We start from the raw sequence: 20,236 nt of genomic DNA on the forward strand, positions 1-20,236 counted from the left end.
GACTCATTCTATGAAGCCACATCATCACCTTAATACCAAAACCAGATAAAGATACTATGAAAAAAGAAAATTACAGACCAATATTTCTAATGAATATAGATGCAAAAATCCTCAAAGAAATACTTGCAAACAGAATCCAAAAGCACATTAAAAGAATTATATACCATGAAAACAGACATGGCTCAACTGATAGAGCGTCCATCTACCATATGGAGGGTCCAGGGTTTGATCCCCAGGGCCTCCTGACCTGTGTGGTAAGCTGGCCCATGTGCAGTACTGTCAGGCACAAAGAGTGCCGTGCCATGCAGGGGTGCACCTACGTAGGGGTGCCCCATGCCCAAGGAGTGTGCCCTGCAAGGAGAGCTGCCCTGCATGAAAAAAGCACAGCATGCCCAGGAGTGGCACCACACACACAGAGAGCTGATGCAGCAAGATGATGCAACAAAAAAGAGATACAGTTTCCCAGTGCTGCTGAATAATGTAAGCAAATGCAGAACACATAGCAAACGGACACAGAGAGGAGACAATGAGGGGAAGGGGAGAGAAACAAAGAATAAAAAAAAAAGAAGAACTGAAAGCGTTGACATGAACAAACATCTGCACACACAATATTCATAGCAGCATTATTCACAACTGCCAAAAGTTGGAAACAGCCCAAGTGTCCATCAACCAATGGATGGATAAACAAATTGTTGTATATACACATGATGGGATATTATGCAGTTGTAAGAAGAAATCAAGTTGTGAAGCATATGACAACATGGATGAACCTGGAGGACATTATGTTGAGTGAAGCAAGCCAGACACAAAAGGACAAATACTGTATGATTGCCCTATTATGAACTAAATATAGTATATGAAATATAAATACACTATGTGAAATATGACTATGGGTAGAATTGCATATATGACTACTTTTCTTTGAAACTGAACAAATGTTAAGTGAAGGAGATCAGACACAGAGTACTACATATTGTATGATTTCATTTATATGAAATGTAAATATGAATCAATTTATAAAGATGAAAAGAGATTAGTGATTATGTAGGTCTCAGGAAGGAATGCTAAACAGTGTAGAGACTTCCTTTTTGGAGTAATGATATTATAAAATTTTTGAGATGATGAGTGTACATTATGCTTATACTAAAAGCCATTGATTATATACTTTAGATCAAATAGCCAGAAACACCAGCTATGTACAGTGGGGGAGGCATACAGATATTTAGAGGGAGGACTTTTCTTGTTTTTTGTTAATTATTATTAAAATAATGAAAATGCTCTAATAATGATTGAAGTGATGAATGTACAACCATGTGATTATACCAAACACCACTGATTGTACACTTTGGATGAACTGCATGCCTTATTAATATGTATCAATAAAAGTTATTTGTTTAAAAATAATGTTTTAAAAAAATCTCTCACCTATGTAGTATATAAAGAGGAATACTACTGCCTATTAAAAATACCATATGGCTAATGGAAATGACTATTTTATGAAACTATATCAACATATGTAAATTTTGACATGAAATTATATCATAAAAAAGTGAACCCAAACTGTTACATTCCATTGTAATAATAAATAAACAACATATTTATATGTATTAACAATAAACAGGTGAGACTTTGAAAAGTAGAGTTGGGAATTTTATTTTTATTAAATTCTTTCAATATCATTACATGATTTTTTTTCATTTAAAAATATTTTTAGTAAGAGCATAAATGGTGGATCTGAGAACTCCCATGGCCTATTCCTCTATAAAAACACAGAAAAAATGGCCCCAAACTGTAAGAACCAACTTCATCACAGCTCAGGAAAACAGTCAAAGATTTATACTACCAAGCAAACACTTGAAAAAAAGGTGACTGAAACACAGTAAGAGAGCTTGTTCCATAACCCTCCCTGACTCAGCAGTGTTCTTTAAGATGGCAGCGCACATTCCAAGTGAGGGTTCCTTGTTTTGGTGGGAGTAGAGCAGGCATTGTTTTCAAGGAATTGTGTTTGCATGTTTTGACCTGTCTGGGGACTCCCTGAAAGAGTGAACAAAGGGGCTTGCCTTTGTTTTGCCTAACTGGAAACTCTCAGGGTGGAGAAATGCCTACACAGATGGTCTTCCTTGAAAATACTGAAAGGCAAATATCAAGCAGCTGCCACTCAAGACAAAGATAACAATTGTGGAAATAATAAATACATAAAAAACCTTGGAGGAAATGCTTGCTAGTTAAATGCTTTGGGGAGATAAGGGCTTGCTTGAAAAGCTATACCAGAAAATCTAGAAGGTCACATAGATGCCCAGAACAGGAAAGAGCTGTGAAGATCCTAAGCTTTCACCTTGGCTGATATTTAGGCTTAGGTAAAGAGAAAGTGAAATCACCAGGTTAGGTATTGAAGGGCTGTCCCAACAAAGAGCCATTCTACAAAAACTGGGAGAGGATTTTCTCTTTTCTTTCCTTATCATTTCATTTCTATGTCTTCTTTTTAATTCTCTTCTCTCTTGTTTGTCCTTCTTCTTTTTGGCTCCAGATGTTTATCTCTACCAAACCATGGGCTGAGCATGAGGCTATAGGAACTGAGACTTCAGAAAGCACACATGACAAAGAATACAGTTTTCACAAATATAGCTGAGAAAAGTCATTAAACAAACAAACAACTACAAAAGAACAAATAAACCCTCAAAGGGGAAATAATTTAATTTAAAGATTTATCAATTATAATTTTCAAAATATTCAGCATTGAAAAAAATGTTAGATATGGAAAGAAACAAGAAATTATGGTGTAGTCAAAGGAAAAAGACATGAACAGAAACTGCCCCAAAGGAATCTAAGACATTGGACTTATTAGGCAAGAGCTTTAAATCAATTGTCTTAGAAATGCTCAGAGAGCCATGGGAAATGGACAAAGAATTACAGTAAACCAGGAGAACAACTTCTTAAAAAATAGATTAGTAAAGAGATAGAAATGATTAAAAAACACCGAATAGACATTCTAAAACATAAAAGTAAATAATTTAAATGAAAAATTCACTTTAGGGGTTAAACAGCAGATTTGATCAGGTATAAGAATCAGTGAACTTAAAGATAAGACAATTGAAATTATCCATTCTGAAGAGCAGAAAGGAAAAAGAACAAAAAAAAAATGAACAGAGTCTAAGAGAAACCGTCAAACATACCAACATATTTATAATGAGAGTATCAGAAGAAGGGGCAGAAAAAATATTTGAAGAAATAATGCCTGAAAACCTCCTAAATCTTATGATATACATGAATATATATCCAAGAATTTCAACAAATTCCAAGAGGGATAAACTCAAAGAAATCCACAAGATCCATTATAATGAGACTGTCAAAATCCAAAGATGAAGAGAGAATCTTGAAAACAGCAGGGAGAAGCCACTTGCCATGTACAAAGTATCCTCAATAAAATTAACAGCTAATTTCTCATCAGAAAAAAATGGAGGCCGGAAGGCAGTGGGATGACCTAACGAAACACTGAAAGAAAACTGCCAACAAGAATTCGATATCCAACAAAACTACCTTCAAAAATGGAGAAATTAAGACATTATCTCATAAACAAATGCTAAAGATGTTCATTTGTAGTAGACCTTGCACTACAAGAAAAGCTAAAGGGAGTTGTTTAGGCTGAAATGAAAGAAAACTCATTAGTAACTCAAAATCATACAAAGAAAAGGTAGAAACACAGGTAAATTAAAAAGCCAGTATCAATGCATTTTTTGATATATTACTTGTCTCTTTTGTTTCCCATCATTGAAAAGATAAAAGCATAAAACTAATAAAAATCCATGGGTAAAGATGTAATTTGTGACAATAACAACATAAAGCAGAGCAGAGCTGTATAGAAGAATTTTTGTATGATATTGAAACTACTTTAGTATTAATTCAACTAGATTCTTAGATTTAAGATGTTAACTATAATTCCCAGGGTAATCACTAATAAAAGGACTAAAAATATTGAAAAAAGGAAATGAGAAGGGGATCAAAATACATTAGAAAATAGCAATTAAACACACAAGAGAGCAGTAAAGGAGGATTTGAGGAAGAAAAGTAATATGATATATAGAAAATGAATATAAAAAGGCAGAAGTCTTTACTTATCACCAATTCCTTTTTTTAAAAAACTCATCACCTCTCCATCTCTCTATGCTTCCCCTGCTGTACACAGGCAAGCAATACCTTTTTTTAAACATTTATTTTATTTATTTATGCCCTCCACCCCTTGCCACTTGATTGTTGTCTGCTCTCTGTGTCCATTTGCTGCATGTTCTTCTGTGTTTCCTTGTCTCCCTTTGTTGCATCATCTTGCTGAGTTAGCTCTCCGCGTGTGGGCCATCAACTCTCTGTGGGTGTGGATCAGATTGCCTTCACAAGGACACCCTGGGAAGTGAACCCAGGGCATCCCAAATGGTAGACCGGAGCCCAATAGATTGAGCCACATCTGCTTCCCACCAATTACTTTTAATGTAATGGATTAACTCCCAACAAAAGACAAATTAGCAAAATGTGTAAAGAAAGCATGAACCAACTCATACTATGCTATCTAAAAGAGCACACTCTAGGTGGAGAAATTCAACTAAGTTGAAAGGAAAAGAATGGAAAAAGATATCCTACATAAATAGTAACAAAAAAGAGAGTTGGAATGAATATACTAATAACAGACAAGTAGACTTCTAAGTAAAAAATTGTTGCAATATACAAAGAAGGTCATTTGTATATTGCATCAAGAAGGGATAACAGTTATAAAAACACTAAACAACAGAGTCCCAAAATATATGAATTAAAAATGGACAGAATTGAAAGGAAAAACAAACAATTCAACAACAATAGCTGGGGATTTCAATACCCCACTTTCAATAACGAATAGAACCACTAGACAGAAGATCAATAAGGAAAGAGGATTTGAAGTGCTCTATAAACCAACTAGACCTAATAAACATGTATGGAGCACTCCACCAAATAGCAGAATATACATTCTTCTCAAGTGCACACTGAACATTCTAAAGGATAGATCTTATGTTAGATCATAAAATAAGTCTCAATAAATTTAAAAAGATTGAAATTATCAAAATATCTTCTCTAACCAAAATGGAAGGGGACTAGATATAATAGAAAGAAAACTGGGAAATTCACACCTAGGTAGAAATTAAACAACATACTTTTAATTATCCAGTAAAACAAAGAAGAAATTACAAGAGAAATTAGAAAATATTTTGAGAAGAATGAAAATGAAATCACAACATACCAAAACTTATGGAGTGCAGTGAAAACACTGCTTGGAGTCAAATTTAGAGATGTAAATGACTACATTAAGAAAGAATAAAGGTCTCAAACCAATTATTTAACCTTATACATTAAGGAGCTTGAAAAGAGGAAACTGAACTTAAAGGTAGTAAAAGGAAGGAAATAATAAAGACTAGAATGGAGATAAACTAAATAAAGAAGAGTAAAATAATAGAATAAAATTTTGGCTCTTGGAAAAGATTGACAAAACTGACAAATCTTTAGCTTGACTAAACTACAAAGAAAGAAGAATCAAACTACTGAATCAGAAATGAAAGAAAGGACACCACCATTAACCTTAAATAAAAAGGAATATACTAAAGCCTGTTTAACACCCTATATAAAAATGAACTCAAATTGGATCAAAGACCTAAATATAAAAGCCAGGACCATAAAACTCCTAGAAGAAAGCATCTTCAAGATCTGATTGTGGGAGGTAGTTTCTTAGATCTTATACCCAAAGCATGAGTAAGAAAAGAAAAAAATAGATAAATGGGACAGCCTCAAAATTAAATACTTTGTGCTTCCAAGGACTTTGTCAAGGTGAAAGGTAGCCTACACAAAGGAAGAAAATATTTGAAATCTACATATCCAATAAGGGTTTGAATCCATGCTATATAAAGTATATCCTATAACTCAAGGATAAAAGGACAAATGATCCAATTGAAAAATGATCAAAGGGCTCAAATAGACATTTTTTGAAAGAGGAAATACAAATGGAAAAAAAAAACTAAACAAAGAAATAAAAAGATGTCAACATCTTTTGAAATAGCTATTAGGAAAAAGCAAATCAAAACTACAATGAGATATCATTTCATACCTATTAGAATGGCCACTACTTAAAAAAAAAAAGTACAAGTGTCAGAGAGGACATGGAGAAATATAAACACTTATTTTTGGTGGGAGTGTAAAATGGTGCGGCCTCTATAGAAGACAGTTTGATGATTCCTCAAGAAGTTAAATATAGATCTGCCATATGATCTGGCTATCCCATTACTAGGTATATATTAAGAAAAACTGAAAGTAGGGACATGATCAGACATTTGCACACTGATGTTCCTAGTGGCATTATTCACAATTGCCAAAAAGATGGAAACAAGTCAAGTATCTATCAACTGACAAATGGATAAACAAAACGTGGTATATACATATGATGGAATATTATTCAGTTGTACGAAGTAATGAAGTTGTGATACATATGATGACGTGGATGAACCTTGAGAACATTATGTTGAGTGAAGCACACCAGACACAAAAGGACAAATATCGGATGACCTTGCTATTATGAACTAAATACAATGAGAAAAGCCATGGAGTTAACATCTACAATATAGGACACCAGAAGATAGAATGAGGATAGAGAATGGGAAGTCAGGCTTAATTTGTGCAGAGTTTGTAATAAGGTTATTATAAGAATTTGGAAATGGGTAGGGGTGATGATAGCATATTAGAGCGAATGTAATTAACAGCACTAATATGTGGGTATGACAGTGGTTGAAAAGGAAAGCTTAAGATTGTATTAATATAGGTTACTAAAAGGAAAGATGAAACATGAGATTGTATAGCACAGTAAACCTCTTGTGGACAATGAGTGTAACTAATGTTTTTCCATGAATTCAGAAAAAAATGTATGTTACTATTATAAGATATTAATATAGGGTGGTATTTGGGCAAAAATACACCTAAGGCAAAGTATAGCAATAGTAATATATTAATGTTTTTCCATTCACCAATTTTGAAAAAAGGAATTATGCTAAGTGAAAGAAACCAGACACAAAGTACTACATATTGTCTGACTCCATCTACACAAGTTATAAATATGAATAAATTCATACAGAAGGAATTAGATGAGTGGTTATGTATAGTATGGGAAGGATATAGGGATTGAGAGGTGCCTGCTAAAGGGTAGGAGATTTTCCTTTTTGAAGTAATGAGAATGCTCTAATATCAATTATAGTGATGAATGCACAAGTCTGTTATTTTATCAAAAGCCACCAAATATATACTTTAGATGGATTGTGTGGTATGTGAACATGTCTCAATAAAATTACTTTTAAAAAAGGAATATAATACTAAGAATAATTGTATGCCAACAAATTATATAACCCAGATGAAATATGCAAATTCCTCTAAAATACCAAACTATCAATATTGACTCAGAAGAACTAGGAAATCTGAATACATCTGAAACAAGTTGTATTAGTCTGCCAACCAAAGCAGTGCCAATGCAAAGTACTAGAAATCTGTTGGGTTTTATAAAGGGTGTTTCTTTGGGGTAAAATATTACAGTCCCAAGGCCATGGAAAGTCCAACTCAAGGTACCTGAAGTGATACTATCTCACCAAAGTCAGCTGTTGCAAGTTGAAGCAAGATAGCGGGCAATCTCTGCTGGGTTTCAGCTTTTCCTTTTGGGCTTTTTTTTTTTAATTTTAATTTTTTTTAATTGACTTTGTAATAATATTACATTAAAAATATATATATGAGGTCCCATTCAACCCCACCCCCCCACCCCACCTCTCCCCCCACCAGCAACACTCGTTCCCATCATCATGACACATCCATTGGATTTGGTAAGTACATCTTTGGGCACCTCTGCACCTCATGGTCAATGGTCCACATCATGGCCCATACTCTCCCCCATTCCATCCAGTGGGCCCTGTGAGGATTTACAATGTCCAGTGATTGCCTCTGAAGCACCATCCAGGGCAGCTCCATGTCCCAAAGACGCCTCCACCTTTCATCTCTTCCTGCCTTTCCCCATACCCACCAGCCACCATGTCCACTTTTCCCAATCCAATGCCACCTCTTCTATGTGGACATTGGACTGGTTGTGTCTTTTGGGCTTCTTTATATCAGTCTCAGCTCTCTTCCCAAGGTTAGCTGTAAGTTATCAGGCAAATGGTCCATCTTTCCCTAGGCTTTAGCTGTTTGAGCCTTCTTTCTGTCACATGGCAGGATCAAAATGATAAAGTTCTCTTCTCTGTGTGTCTTCTTAAGTGAGTGTCCATTTATATTGGCTCACCAAGGGGGTCAGGACTCAACCTAAGTTATGCCTTATCAATGTGATCAAATCAGAGCCATAACCTTAACAGGTAATTTAATCAAGGGCCCCACAACTGAATCCAATATAATCAAAGGGTATCACATCCAGAAGAATAGTTTATAAACATAATCTTTCTCTTTTGGGGATTCACAAAAATAATCTCAAGCTGTCACAAAAAAGATTTTATCAGTAATCAAAAGCTTCCAAACAAAGAAAATCTATCAGGAGCAGATAGATTCAGTTAGGCATACAGATGTGGGTATCCTTCACAAAACTTAATCCAGCAGCATATTAAAAGGATTACATGCCAGGACCAAGTGGGAGTCACTCAGCAATGCAAGGTGGTTCAACATATCTATGTCAATCAGTGTTATATACCACATTCAAAGAATGAAAACAAAAAGTACATGATCATCTCAATTGAGTCAGAAAAAACATTTGACAAAATCCAATGGCCTTTCATGACAAAAATGTGATTCTAGCAATGGAAGAAATTATATCATTGATGTGGAGGCAGTGGCCATTAGAGGTTCTGAGGGCAGGGAAAGGGAAAAACAGATGAAATATGGGGCATTTCCAGGTCTTGGGAATTGTCCTGAATGACATTACAAATGACAGATACAGGCCATCAGCAAGCCCATGCTTTCTCTCCAAAGTCTGCATTCTGGTCCTGACTTGCTACAATCTTCGGGGTTCCATAACATAGTGATCTCTCTCTTTCCCTGTGTCTACTCTCCCAATTGCCACTGAGTTCCAGCTTCTGGCTCCTTTCCCTGTGGCTCTCTCTCTTTAAGGCCTCCAGTAATAAGGATTTCCTCCAGAAGGTAAACAAAGAATTACTGTATTACTCAGCATGTCCACTTTGAGTTATATATGAAAAATTTTGAGAAGTTGTTCAAACAAAAACTTGTTCATGAATGCTTATAACAGCACTATTCACAACAGCCAAAAAGTGGAAACAATTCAAATTAACTAATAGATGAACAAAATGTGGTATATCCATACACTGGATTATTATTCAGATTTTTAGAGGAATGAAGTACTGATACGTGCCACAACATGGATGAATATTGAAAACATTATGTTAAGTGAAAGAAGTCTGATACAAAGGGGATAAATATTGTCTGATTTTTCTCATATATCTAGAATAGGCAAATTCAAAGACAGAAAGCAGCTTAGTGTTTGCCAGAGATTGACAAGAAGGGAGATTAAGAAGTAACTGCTTAATGGATATAGTGTTTCCGTTTGGGACAATGAAAAAGTCTGCAACTGGAGAGTGGTAGTGGTTGTACAACATTGTGAATATACTTAATGGCAATGAGTTGTACAATTTACAATGGAAAAATGGTAAATTTACATTGTGTGTATTTTACCAAACTAATTATAAATTAAAAATGTTTTTACAAAACAGTTAAATAAATATAGTAGTAAATATAATTATAAATGAATTGAGAACAAACAAAGCACAAGTCAATTCAATTCAACAGTCATGCAATGAGTATCTGCTTTGTACAAATTACTATGAAATACATAAAAATGAATAAAACCTGACTTTTGCCTCAAATAATTTAGAATTCATTCATTCATTCATTCATTCAACAAATATTTACTGTTTACTTACTATTTGACAGACATTGTTCTAGGTCCCTGAGACATAATGAATGAAACAGAGGAAAGAATGATTAATTCTAACTGAGCTTGATATCAGTGAGTGAATAGTATTAAATAGGTGGAGAGGTGATTAAAGCATTCCCACTGAAGGAAAGGGCATAAACACATGCAGATGAGGAAGTGCACATTGTGTGTTTTGAGATGTATAAAGTGTGTTACAAGATAAAATATGTATATCAGCATATATAATGATATTATTATGAGGGTAATGATAATTCAAGCCATAACCTTGTGATGCTAGGATGTCATTCTTTTAAGAAGAGTTTTAACTATTATTTAGAGGGAGCTAGTTCTAAGATATACATTCCCAGAGAATATGGGTAGTTGTCTGCCCCTTCTGACTTAGTTTTGGCATCACTCTTTGCTTCAAGGGAGAGGCTTCTTAACCTTCACTCCTGGACTCGTCCCTTTCCCAGTCTCTAGGACTTGTACTGACCACACACATCCAACACTGGATATACTGCCCTTATGATCCTAGTACTCCTTATCCATTCTCCCTTGATGGCGAAAGTAATATTTCTAAGGTATAAACCTGCATATAAAATCATTCCACAGCCTCCCATGGCTTTTCCAAAAACTTTTATGAGTTGATCTTTGATTATTCCTCCAGCTTCACTTCTTGCCATCATTTATTCTTCTCTGCTCTAGTCATAAGAGGTTTCCTGCTCTCAAGCCTCCTACTCTTTGCTTATGCCTAGAATATTCTTCTCTCCTTCCCTTTGTAGCCCTACACACCTCAGATTAGATGTAACTTCCCTCTTCCTTATTCCCAAAGTAGGATTAGGTATCATTCTTTTGGATGAATAGCATCCTATATATACTATTTCCCTTTTAATTATGCTGTATTGTGAGTTCTAAGTTTCTTGTCTTATATACTTAAAAGTATAAAATTGAAGTAAGGATTTTGTAATCACCACTTACTATCAGTTCATATAAAAATACCTGGGATATAAATATTTAGACTGACTAAATGAATGGAATTATTGTATTGCCTGGAACATTTTGGTTGTAAATAATAAAAACTGAAATAATATTCACAAGTTTAGGTGTCACTGAAATGACAACATGCTCAACCCCAAACTCTCTGATTGAGCCACAGTCATAGAAGGAACCTGGCCTCTGCTCTGGATAGAGCTGAATACATACCTGTGAGAATGGACACAGTTGTGGTCTTTCCTGCTCCATTATGTCCTAAAAGTACAGTGATCTGTCCTTTGTATGAATTCAAAGACAAGTCGCTTACTGCTAAATGGTCACTGAATTGCTGCGGGATGAAAGAAAGAATAACTTGATAATTGTCACTATCAGTTATGAAAGATAATCACACATATCCTCTATCCTCAGAAAAACAACACTAAATCATTAAACTCAGGCTGTAAAAAGGATGATATGAACAAAGAATATTTGGACGCATGTTAAGTTTGTCTATTAGTCACAAAAAGTGTGGAGGCACATTGGTATGTGTGTATATATCTGTCTGCATTTGTTCAGGAAATATGGACTGTGCTCTTTATTATAGCTATGAAGAGTTTAATATAGCAATCAGGAACTTACCCAACTGTAGAAAGAATTGGTGAAGCTCAGAGAAGCTGCCACTGTTGATAAGAAAAGTTAATGCTATAATATTGCCCAACACTTTGTGATAAGCAAGTGCATACCCACTCTTTCTGAACAGTGGCTCTATTGACATTTGGGCCTGGAGAATTATTTGTTGTGAGGGGCAGTCCTATGACTCGTAGCATGTTTAGCAATATCCCTGAACTCTACCTATAAGATGCCGTTGATACGCCTCTTCCCACCCCATTCCCAGCTGTGACAACAAAAATCTTTTCAGATATTGCCAAAGGTACTGTGGAGGAAAAAGTCATCCCTGGTTGAGAACAATTGTCCCAGGCAATCCATCAATTGAATCACATTATAGATGTGGATAATAGTACAGTCCGTTTCAGTCAATATCTCTCTCTTAAGCTATAGCTCTGCATCTCCAAATGCCTACTAGAAACTTAAATTTGAATATCCTATAAATACTTTAAATTCAAAATATCTGAAATTGGTCATGATCATCTTCTGAAAATGCACTCCTCAACTGTACTCCTTAACTCAGTGCATGGTCCTACCATCCACCTAGATATAAAACCAGAAAACTGAGAATTACCATATACCTCTATATTGCCATTAATTACTAAATACACTAATTCACCAAGTCCAACCAACTAATTTGGGTCAGAGGTGATCATTCATTCAACAAATATTTACTGAATGCTCACTAGGTGCCAGGCATTGCGTTAAATGCTAGGATATATTTAAATGTCATATAATGCCTGCTTTAATGAAGCCTTTGTAAAGTGAGATAACACAAAAAGTAAAGACTGATAAAATAATAATGGATTATGATCAACATTACAGATAAAACAAAGGGCCTGAAAAAATGAAAGGTGTTATGGTGTTACATGTAAAACAAAGGTTTATAATGGACATCAGGCACAAAGGATAGTGGTACCTGGGATATGGGAAACAAGGTAAACCCTGTGAGTGCCCCAGAAAACAACCTAGATAGAACTTCAAAAATATGGCACAGGGAAGAAGAACTCAGGTGGGGTCCGGCAGTTTCACTAAATTAAAGAGATTGAGCCTAGAATCCAGTGAGGCCAAGGCGACTAGAGTTCATAGGACAGAGTGAAGAGGAGACAGCTGCAAATAGAATTCTGGAGATCTACAGGGTCCCTCTAGAGTATTTAGAAAAGAACCTGACCAGCACATATGTGAGGAAAGTATATCCATCAAAAACAATGCAAATGAGAAGACAATGGAGCAACATCTTCAACCTAAAAGTATATACCCAGTGGAAATATTTTAAAAATTGGAGATGGAATAAAGACTTTCTTCAAAACAGAAAAGCTGAAAGGATTTATCACTAGCAGACCTGCATTACAAGAAATGTAAAAGCTAGTCCTTCAGGCAGAAGGAAAATGATACCAGTTGGAAATCTAGATGTAAACAAAGAAATGAAGAGCATCAGAAAGGGTAAGTACATTTGTAACTATATATAACTTTTGTCTTATCATTTAACCTGCTTAAATGAAAATAAACAGATTATGTACAATCATATCGATGTATTGCAGGTTTTATAACGTGTGTAAGTAAAATGTATGACAATAATAGCATAAAGGCTGGGAGGGTAAAAACAAAAGTATACTATTGTAAGGTTTTTATACTACATGTGAAATGGTAAAATATCATTTGAAGGCAGATTGTGATGAGGTAAAGATGTATATGTAAACCCAAGAGAAATCACTAAAATATAAACACAGAGAGTTATAGTTAACAAGTAAGCAATGGAGATAAAATAGAATCCCATAAGATAGTCAACTACTCCAACAGAAGACAGAAAAGTGGGAGAAGAACAAAGAATAGATGGAGAAAATAAAAATCAAATAGTGGAATAATACACGTAAACCAAACCAATAATATCAATAATCATATTAAATGCAAATGACTTGAGGACTCCAATGAAAAGAGAGAGATAATCAGATTAGATAAAAAGCACAAACTGACTATATGTCGCTGACAGAAATCCACTTCAAATATAAATACAAAAACAGATTAACAGTGTAATGATAGAAACTACAATGAGGTATCATTTCACACCTATTAGAACAGCCACTATTAAAAAGTTGGAAAACTATAACTTTTGGAGAGGATGTGGAAAGATAGGAATGCTTATTCACTATTGGTGGGAATGTAGAATGGTACAGCTACTGTGGAGGACTGACTGTAGGGCAGTTTCTAAGGAAATTGAATATAGACTTGCCATGTGACCTGGCAATACCATTACTAGGTAGGTGCCCAGAAGAACTGAGAGCAAAGACACGAATAGACACATGCATATGAATGTTCATAGTGGCGTTATTCACAATTGCCAAAAGTTGGAAACAACCCAGGTGTCCATCAACAGATGAATGGATAAACAAACTGTGGTGTAAACACATGATGGAATATTGTGCAGCGGCAAGAAGAAATGAAGTCGTGAAGCATATGATAACATGAATGAATTGGAGGACATTATGTTGGGTGAAGCAAGCCAGACACAAAAAGACAAATACCATATGATTGTGCTACTATGAACTAAATATATTATGTAAATTCATGGAGTTAATAATTAAAATGTAGGTCACTAGCAAATAGAAGGAAGAGAGAGAATAGAAAGCCGAGGGTTTATCTGTGAGAATTGGTAAAAAGTTTGTTTGTAAATCTTTGGAAATGAAGAGAAATGGTGAAAGCACATCACAGTGTTTATAACTATTGGAGCTATTATATGGATATGACAGGGGTTGAAAGGGTCAGTCTAAAGTCAAGTATATTACCAGAAGGAAAGCTAAAAAATGTAACTGTATAATATAGTGAAACCTCAGGTAAAGTATGAATATAGGTGATATTGCATATATAAGAGTGTTTTTACAAAGTATAAATACAAATAAACAAGAGAGACAGAAAGAGAAGAGCAGCTATGTGCAGCAGGAGAAGCATAGAGAGATTGAGAGATGATGAGGGTTTATTTTTGTTTTTTGTTTTCTATTAGTATTATTATTAGAATAATGAAAATGCTCTAAAAATGATTGAAGTGATGACTGTACAACTATGTGATTATACTGAATACCACTGACTGTATACTCTGGATGGATTTATACTCTATCAATATATATCAATAAAATTGATTTGTTAAAAAAAACTCAGGGAAAGTAGGTTTAGAAATATTATTAGAAACATTTTCTAATTTAATAGTTTGTATTTAGAAATTTCAACTGCATAAATATCTTCATATGCCATAATAATCTTTTAAAACAATAACTTTTTATACTAAATTATGCCAGTCAGCTGGAAATTTAAAAGTATTCAAATATGCATAGTAATTGTTCTATTTTTAATTCATTTGGCTAGCAAAACTATATAGGAAGAACATAGAAGCATATATAACTGTAATTCTGATTTCCAGAATTCAATTAGATCTTCTAAGGTGTCTTTACGAAGAATTCTTTCTATACTTCAGTAAAATTCCCTGATTTTATTTTTATTATATGTTTCAATTAAGAATGTGAACATGCAAATCTATCTTTCCATATTGAAACTGTAATTATGACAATTTACTAAGTTTAGAAGAATAATATGAATACTAAAAAGCTTCGTCGAAATTAATTAACAACTGTAGAAATGTGCTAAATTAATGGCAAGTTGACTGTAGATCCAGCTGAAGTCAAATGGATACACAAAACCACACAGTGAACTCCTCTAAGAGCATCCTTAATAGCACAGACACTAAATGCCAAACAGTTTGAACATGATACAGCTCAGAGGATAATTCTCTTTAAAGTGATTTCTGGGAAGTGGACGTGGTTCAAGCATTTGGGCACCCCCCTACCATGTGGGAGGTCCTGGGTTTGTTCCCAATGCCTCCTAGATAGGATGGGCAAGACAGTGAGCTGACCTGATGGGCTAGTGCTGTGGCCTGATGCAACAAGATGATACAACAAGGAGACACAAAGAGGAAACACAATGAGAGACACAACAGAGCAGGGATAGGAGATGGCTCAAATGATTGAGCACCTCTCTCCCATGTGGGAGGTCTCGGGTTTGGTTCCTGGTACCTGCTAGAGAGACGATGAGCAGACACAGAGAGCCCACCATGAATGGACAACAAGAGCAGACAGCAAATGCAAACAATGGGGGGAGGGGGACAATATAAACTGAAAAGAAACAAAGTGATTTCTCATATTCTACAACTTTAAGGGAATTCCCTGGAAAGCATTCATTTTCAATTCCTATAGTACTTGCATAGGAATATTTTTATTGAAACAAAATTTCTGCTGAGAATAATCAAAGAAGTCAGCATAAATCATAGCAGTCAGCTTTAGTTGCAACTCCTTTATTTTAAAAATATTTTATAATTTTAAGAGAAATAATTGAATCACAAAGGAAGAGTAAAGTGAATGTGAAAGGGATTCTTGACCATCTGCTTCTAATTGTAGAGTGCTTTTGAAATACTATTTACTGAGACAATAAATTAGTATTTTATATTACAAAGATTGTTACAAATTATCTAATAAAGAAACTCTAAATTGGAAAAAAGAGAAAGTAGAGCATACTTTGAATGGAATGAAAACAAAATTTCTGGGTGCAACTAAAGCAGTACACAGAAGGAAATTTATAGTGCTAAACACCTAGATTAGAAAAAAGGGATCAAATCAATGACTTCTGTTTCTACCTCAAAAAAACAGAAAATAAAGAGCAAATTACACCCAAAGTAGTAAGATAGAGGAAACAGAAGACCAATAAAATTGATATATCTCTGGACAGACTGATTTTAAAAATTCAAGAGAAAATAGATAACTGTAATAGCCCTATATCTATTAAAGAAATTGAATGCATAGTTATAAACCTTGATGCAGTGTAAACATCAAGCCCAAATGGTTTTCATGATGAATTCCACCAAATTTTAAGGGAGAACCAATAGAAATTGTGGAAAAACTTTTCACTTTTCACTTCCAGTAAAGTGAAAAGAATGAAATATTTTGCAATTAATTCTATGAGGCCAATATAATTCTGACATCAAAAACAGACAAAGGCTTTACTAGAAAAGAAAAATACAAATCAATACCCTTCACTGACATAATGCAAAATCTGTAAACAAAATTTAAGGAAAGAAAATTCTAAATGGGATAATAGAACGTTCCACTTCTGGGAGGACAACATGAAGGCAAAGCTGGTGAAAACTATAAAAATAGAGCAACAGTTTAAAACTCCTGGAAACTGTCCTAAAGCTATACAACAAATGAAAAAACAATTATTCAGAAAATTTACTAACACTTGGTAAGAACAGGGAGAATCTGTGTCATTGTCATTTGAATATTCAGTTGCTCTAGCTTTTCACCTAGATATCATTCTAGTTTTCTACTTTCCCTTCCTGTTCACCTCTCCCAATCTATTCAATTCTGTGGAAAATGTATTGGATCTGTCCACTTTGCTCCATATCCACTGCCATGACTATGGCCCAACTATATGAGTTCTTACAGGAACGTCCATCTGGTCTTCCTTATTCCTTTTTTCCGCTTCCTTACTCTCTACCCTCCAATGTACAATTTTTCTTCAAATTAGCCAGAATGATCTTTCTAAAACATAGATCATGTCCTAGGGCTTTGTACCCATCATTGGTTTCCCAGTGGAGCCATTTAATATCATTCTTTCTCCTTTATCTTTTTTTTTCCTTCCAAATATATTTTTCTTCTTCTGATCCTCAAATTTCTGAAGACTTATTTGATCTCTTTGAATTTGTTATTCTGCCTACCTTGTGTTTTCTGTCCTTAGCTTTTCAAATGACTGGTTCTTCTCATTCTTTAAACCTCACCTCAAGTATCCTTTATTCAGGAAGACTTTCCTTTAACTACACTTAGCATGATCCTCCTGCTCCATGCCCCAAATTTTAATATTTCACCATTCAGTTTATTTTCTTCACAGCATTTAATAGAAGATTCAAATATCACTTGTTGCCAAGTTACTGCTGAGGGGAGACCCAAAGTAACACAGTAAGTGATGGAGAAAACATGACATATTTGTAAAGAGAAACCTGTATCTATACATTCTATTTATCACTTCTCTAACTGGGCTTTACCTTTTAAAGTGAGATATTATTATTATTATGACTCTTTATAAGCATCTCCTTTGTTATCTTGGAATGGCCAGTTACAAATGATTCCAATGTACATTATATGGTTCTCAGTCCCTGATGGAGAAACAGATCTTTGAAACAATACCTTGTACAAATGTTTGATCTGGATATCTGCCACCAAACCACTAGGTACAGCTTCAAAAAACTCGTTTTGAGTTGTTACACAGTCTTTTTTTTCTTCTTTTTTCTCTGTAATTTCTTGTGTCCCAAACCAATAGGAGTGCTACAAAGGAAACCAAAATGTAATTAACAACTAGAGTACTAAGAAATGAAGCACTCTATCTCAACAGACCTATAACAAGGAAGGGATTGGTTCAGTCATAAAAAACTTCCCTACAGAGAAAAGTCCAATACAAAATGGATTCACTGGTGAATTCTACCAAACATTTAAAGAAGAATTAAGACCAAGCCTTCAAAAGTGCTCCAAAAATAGAAGACAAGGGAAGGCTTCCTAACTTATTCTATGAAGCTAGCATAATCCTGATACCTAAGACAGACTAACTCATCATGAGACAAGAAAACTACATACCAATATCTTTTATGAATATAGATGGAAAAATCTTCAACAAAAATCTTCAACAAAGTACTTAATGTGATTAATGCTAATCACATTAAAAGATTATACACCATGACTGAGTGGGATTTCCCCCAGAATGTAAAGGTGGTTCCATATAAAAATTTCAATCCATGTGATAACCACATTAATGACTGAAAAGAAATCCCCACATAATCATCTCAATTGACTAGAAAAAGCATTTGAGGAAATTTAAATGCTTTCATGATTAGACTCAACAAGGAGTAGAAGGTAACTTCCTATAAAGGATAAAGGGCATATATTAAAAAACTCACATTTAACATCATATTCAGTGTTGAAAAACTGAAAAACTTCCCACTAAGATCAGGAACAAGACAAGAATGTCTGTTTCATATCTGCTATTCAACATTACACTGGAAGTTGTAGCCAAATCAATTAGGCAGGAAAAAGAAATAAAAAGGCATTACATTGGAAGGAAGAAGTAAAACTTCCACGATTTGCAGAAGATATGGCCCCACATATAGAAAATAAATAGAATCCACATTAAAAAACTAGAGCTAATAAACAACTCAGCAAAATTTCAGGGTACATGATTAACATGCAAAAGTTAATTTTACTTCTATACAGTAGTCATGAACAACTCAAAAAGGAAATTAAAAAAATGATTCCACTTACAATAGCATCCAAAAGAAAAAAAGGAATAAATGTAATCATGAATATGACAGACTTGTATGGTGAAAACTTTAAAATGTTGCTGGAATAAATTAAAGGAGATCTAAATAAACAAAAGATACCTTGTTTCCATGAACTGAAAGACTTAAGGTTGTTATGTTAGCAGTATCATCCAAATTAATCTATAGATTCAATGCAATCTCTATCAAAATGCCAACCATGTTCTTTTTTCAGAAATGAAAAAGTTGATTCTGAAATTCGTATGGAACTGCAAGGGGTCCCAAACAGCCAAAACAAACTTGAAAAAGAAGAACAAAATTGGAGGACTCACACTTCCTGATGTCAAAACTTACTATAAATCTTCAGTAACCCAAACATTGTGGAATTGGCATAAGGATAGATATATAGACAAATGGAATAGAAATGAGAGTCCAGAAATAAACCCATACATCTATGGTCAATTGCTTTTTTTTGGAGGTACCAGGGATTGGACCCAAGCCCTCATACAAAGGAACTCAACCACTGAGTTACATCTGCTACCTGCCAATTCATTTTTGACAAGGGTGTCAAGGCTATTATTTGATGGGGAAAGAATAATCTCGTCAACAAGTGGTGCTGGGACCACTAGATATTCCATGCAAAAGAATGAAGTTGGATCCCTGCCTCACACAATATACAAAAATTAATTCAAAATAGATAAAAAACCTAAATGCAAGAACATAAGATACTACTCTTAGAAAAAACAGGGTTAAATCCTCATGACCTTTGTTTTGGCAATGTATTCTTCAATATGATCTCAAAAGCATAAGCAACAAAAGAAAAAACATAAATTCAATTTCAACAAAACTAAGACTTTTGTGCTTGAAAGGACAGTATCAGAGTCAAAAGCCAATCCCAACTAAAAAAAATATTTTCATATCATATATCTGATAACAGTATAGTATTTAGAATATATAAAGAAATCTTACAACTCAACCATATAAAGACAATTCAAGCACCAACTAGCAATGCATTTGGAACGAGACCTTGACAAAAAGTGGGAAACATTACATACAAAAGAGTGTTTAATGGCTAAGAAATTTCACAATGAGTCAGGAGGTTATATTTATGCATGTCTCAGGCAGATCTCACTAACCGACACTGCGAACAAAACCTTAAACCGGGGTGCTCCTGAGGGCTTTAGAGCCATCCAGACACTACAGGCAAAACACACAATCCTTTGAAACCAGCACCCTGTCAGTGGGCCTTACCTTAAATTATATGACAACCTGTTTCCCCAATGTAACAGAGTTAGACT

At 34.6% G+C, this 20,236-nt stretch overlaps 1 protein-coding gene across 1 annotated transcript in view; it reads right to left on the bottom strand.

Annotated features, from left to right (window-relative positions):
- The window catches only part of LOC101441443 (phospholipid-transporting ATPase ABCA3-like), a 207,241-nt gene that overhangs the window by 137,566 nt on the left and 49,439 nt on the right, over positions 1 to 20,236 (bottom strand). Inside the window, exons 4-5 of the mRNA XM_058286294.2 lie at positions 17,818 to 17,955; positions 11,159 to 11,276 (exon numbers count right to left, since the gene is read on the bottom strand). Of these exons, the coding sequence (XP_058142277.2) occupies positions 11,159 to 11,276; positions 17,818 to 17,955 (256 nt within the window). The remainder of the gene's footprint in view (positions 1 to 11,158; positions 11,277 to 17,817; positions 17,956 to 20,236) is intronic.

Source organism: Dasypus novemcinctus, chromosome 23 (assembly GCF_030445035.2).
Source record: "Dasypus novemcinctus isolate mDasNov1 chromosome 23, mDasNov1.1.hap2, whole genome shotgun sequence".
NCBI lineage: Eukaryota > Metazoa > Chordata > Mammalia > Cingulata > Dasypodidae > Dasypus > Dasypus novemcinctus.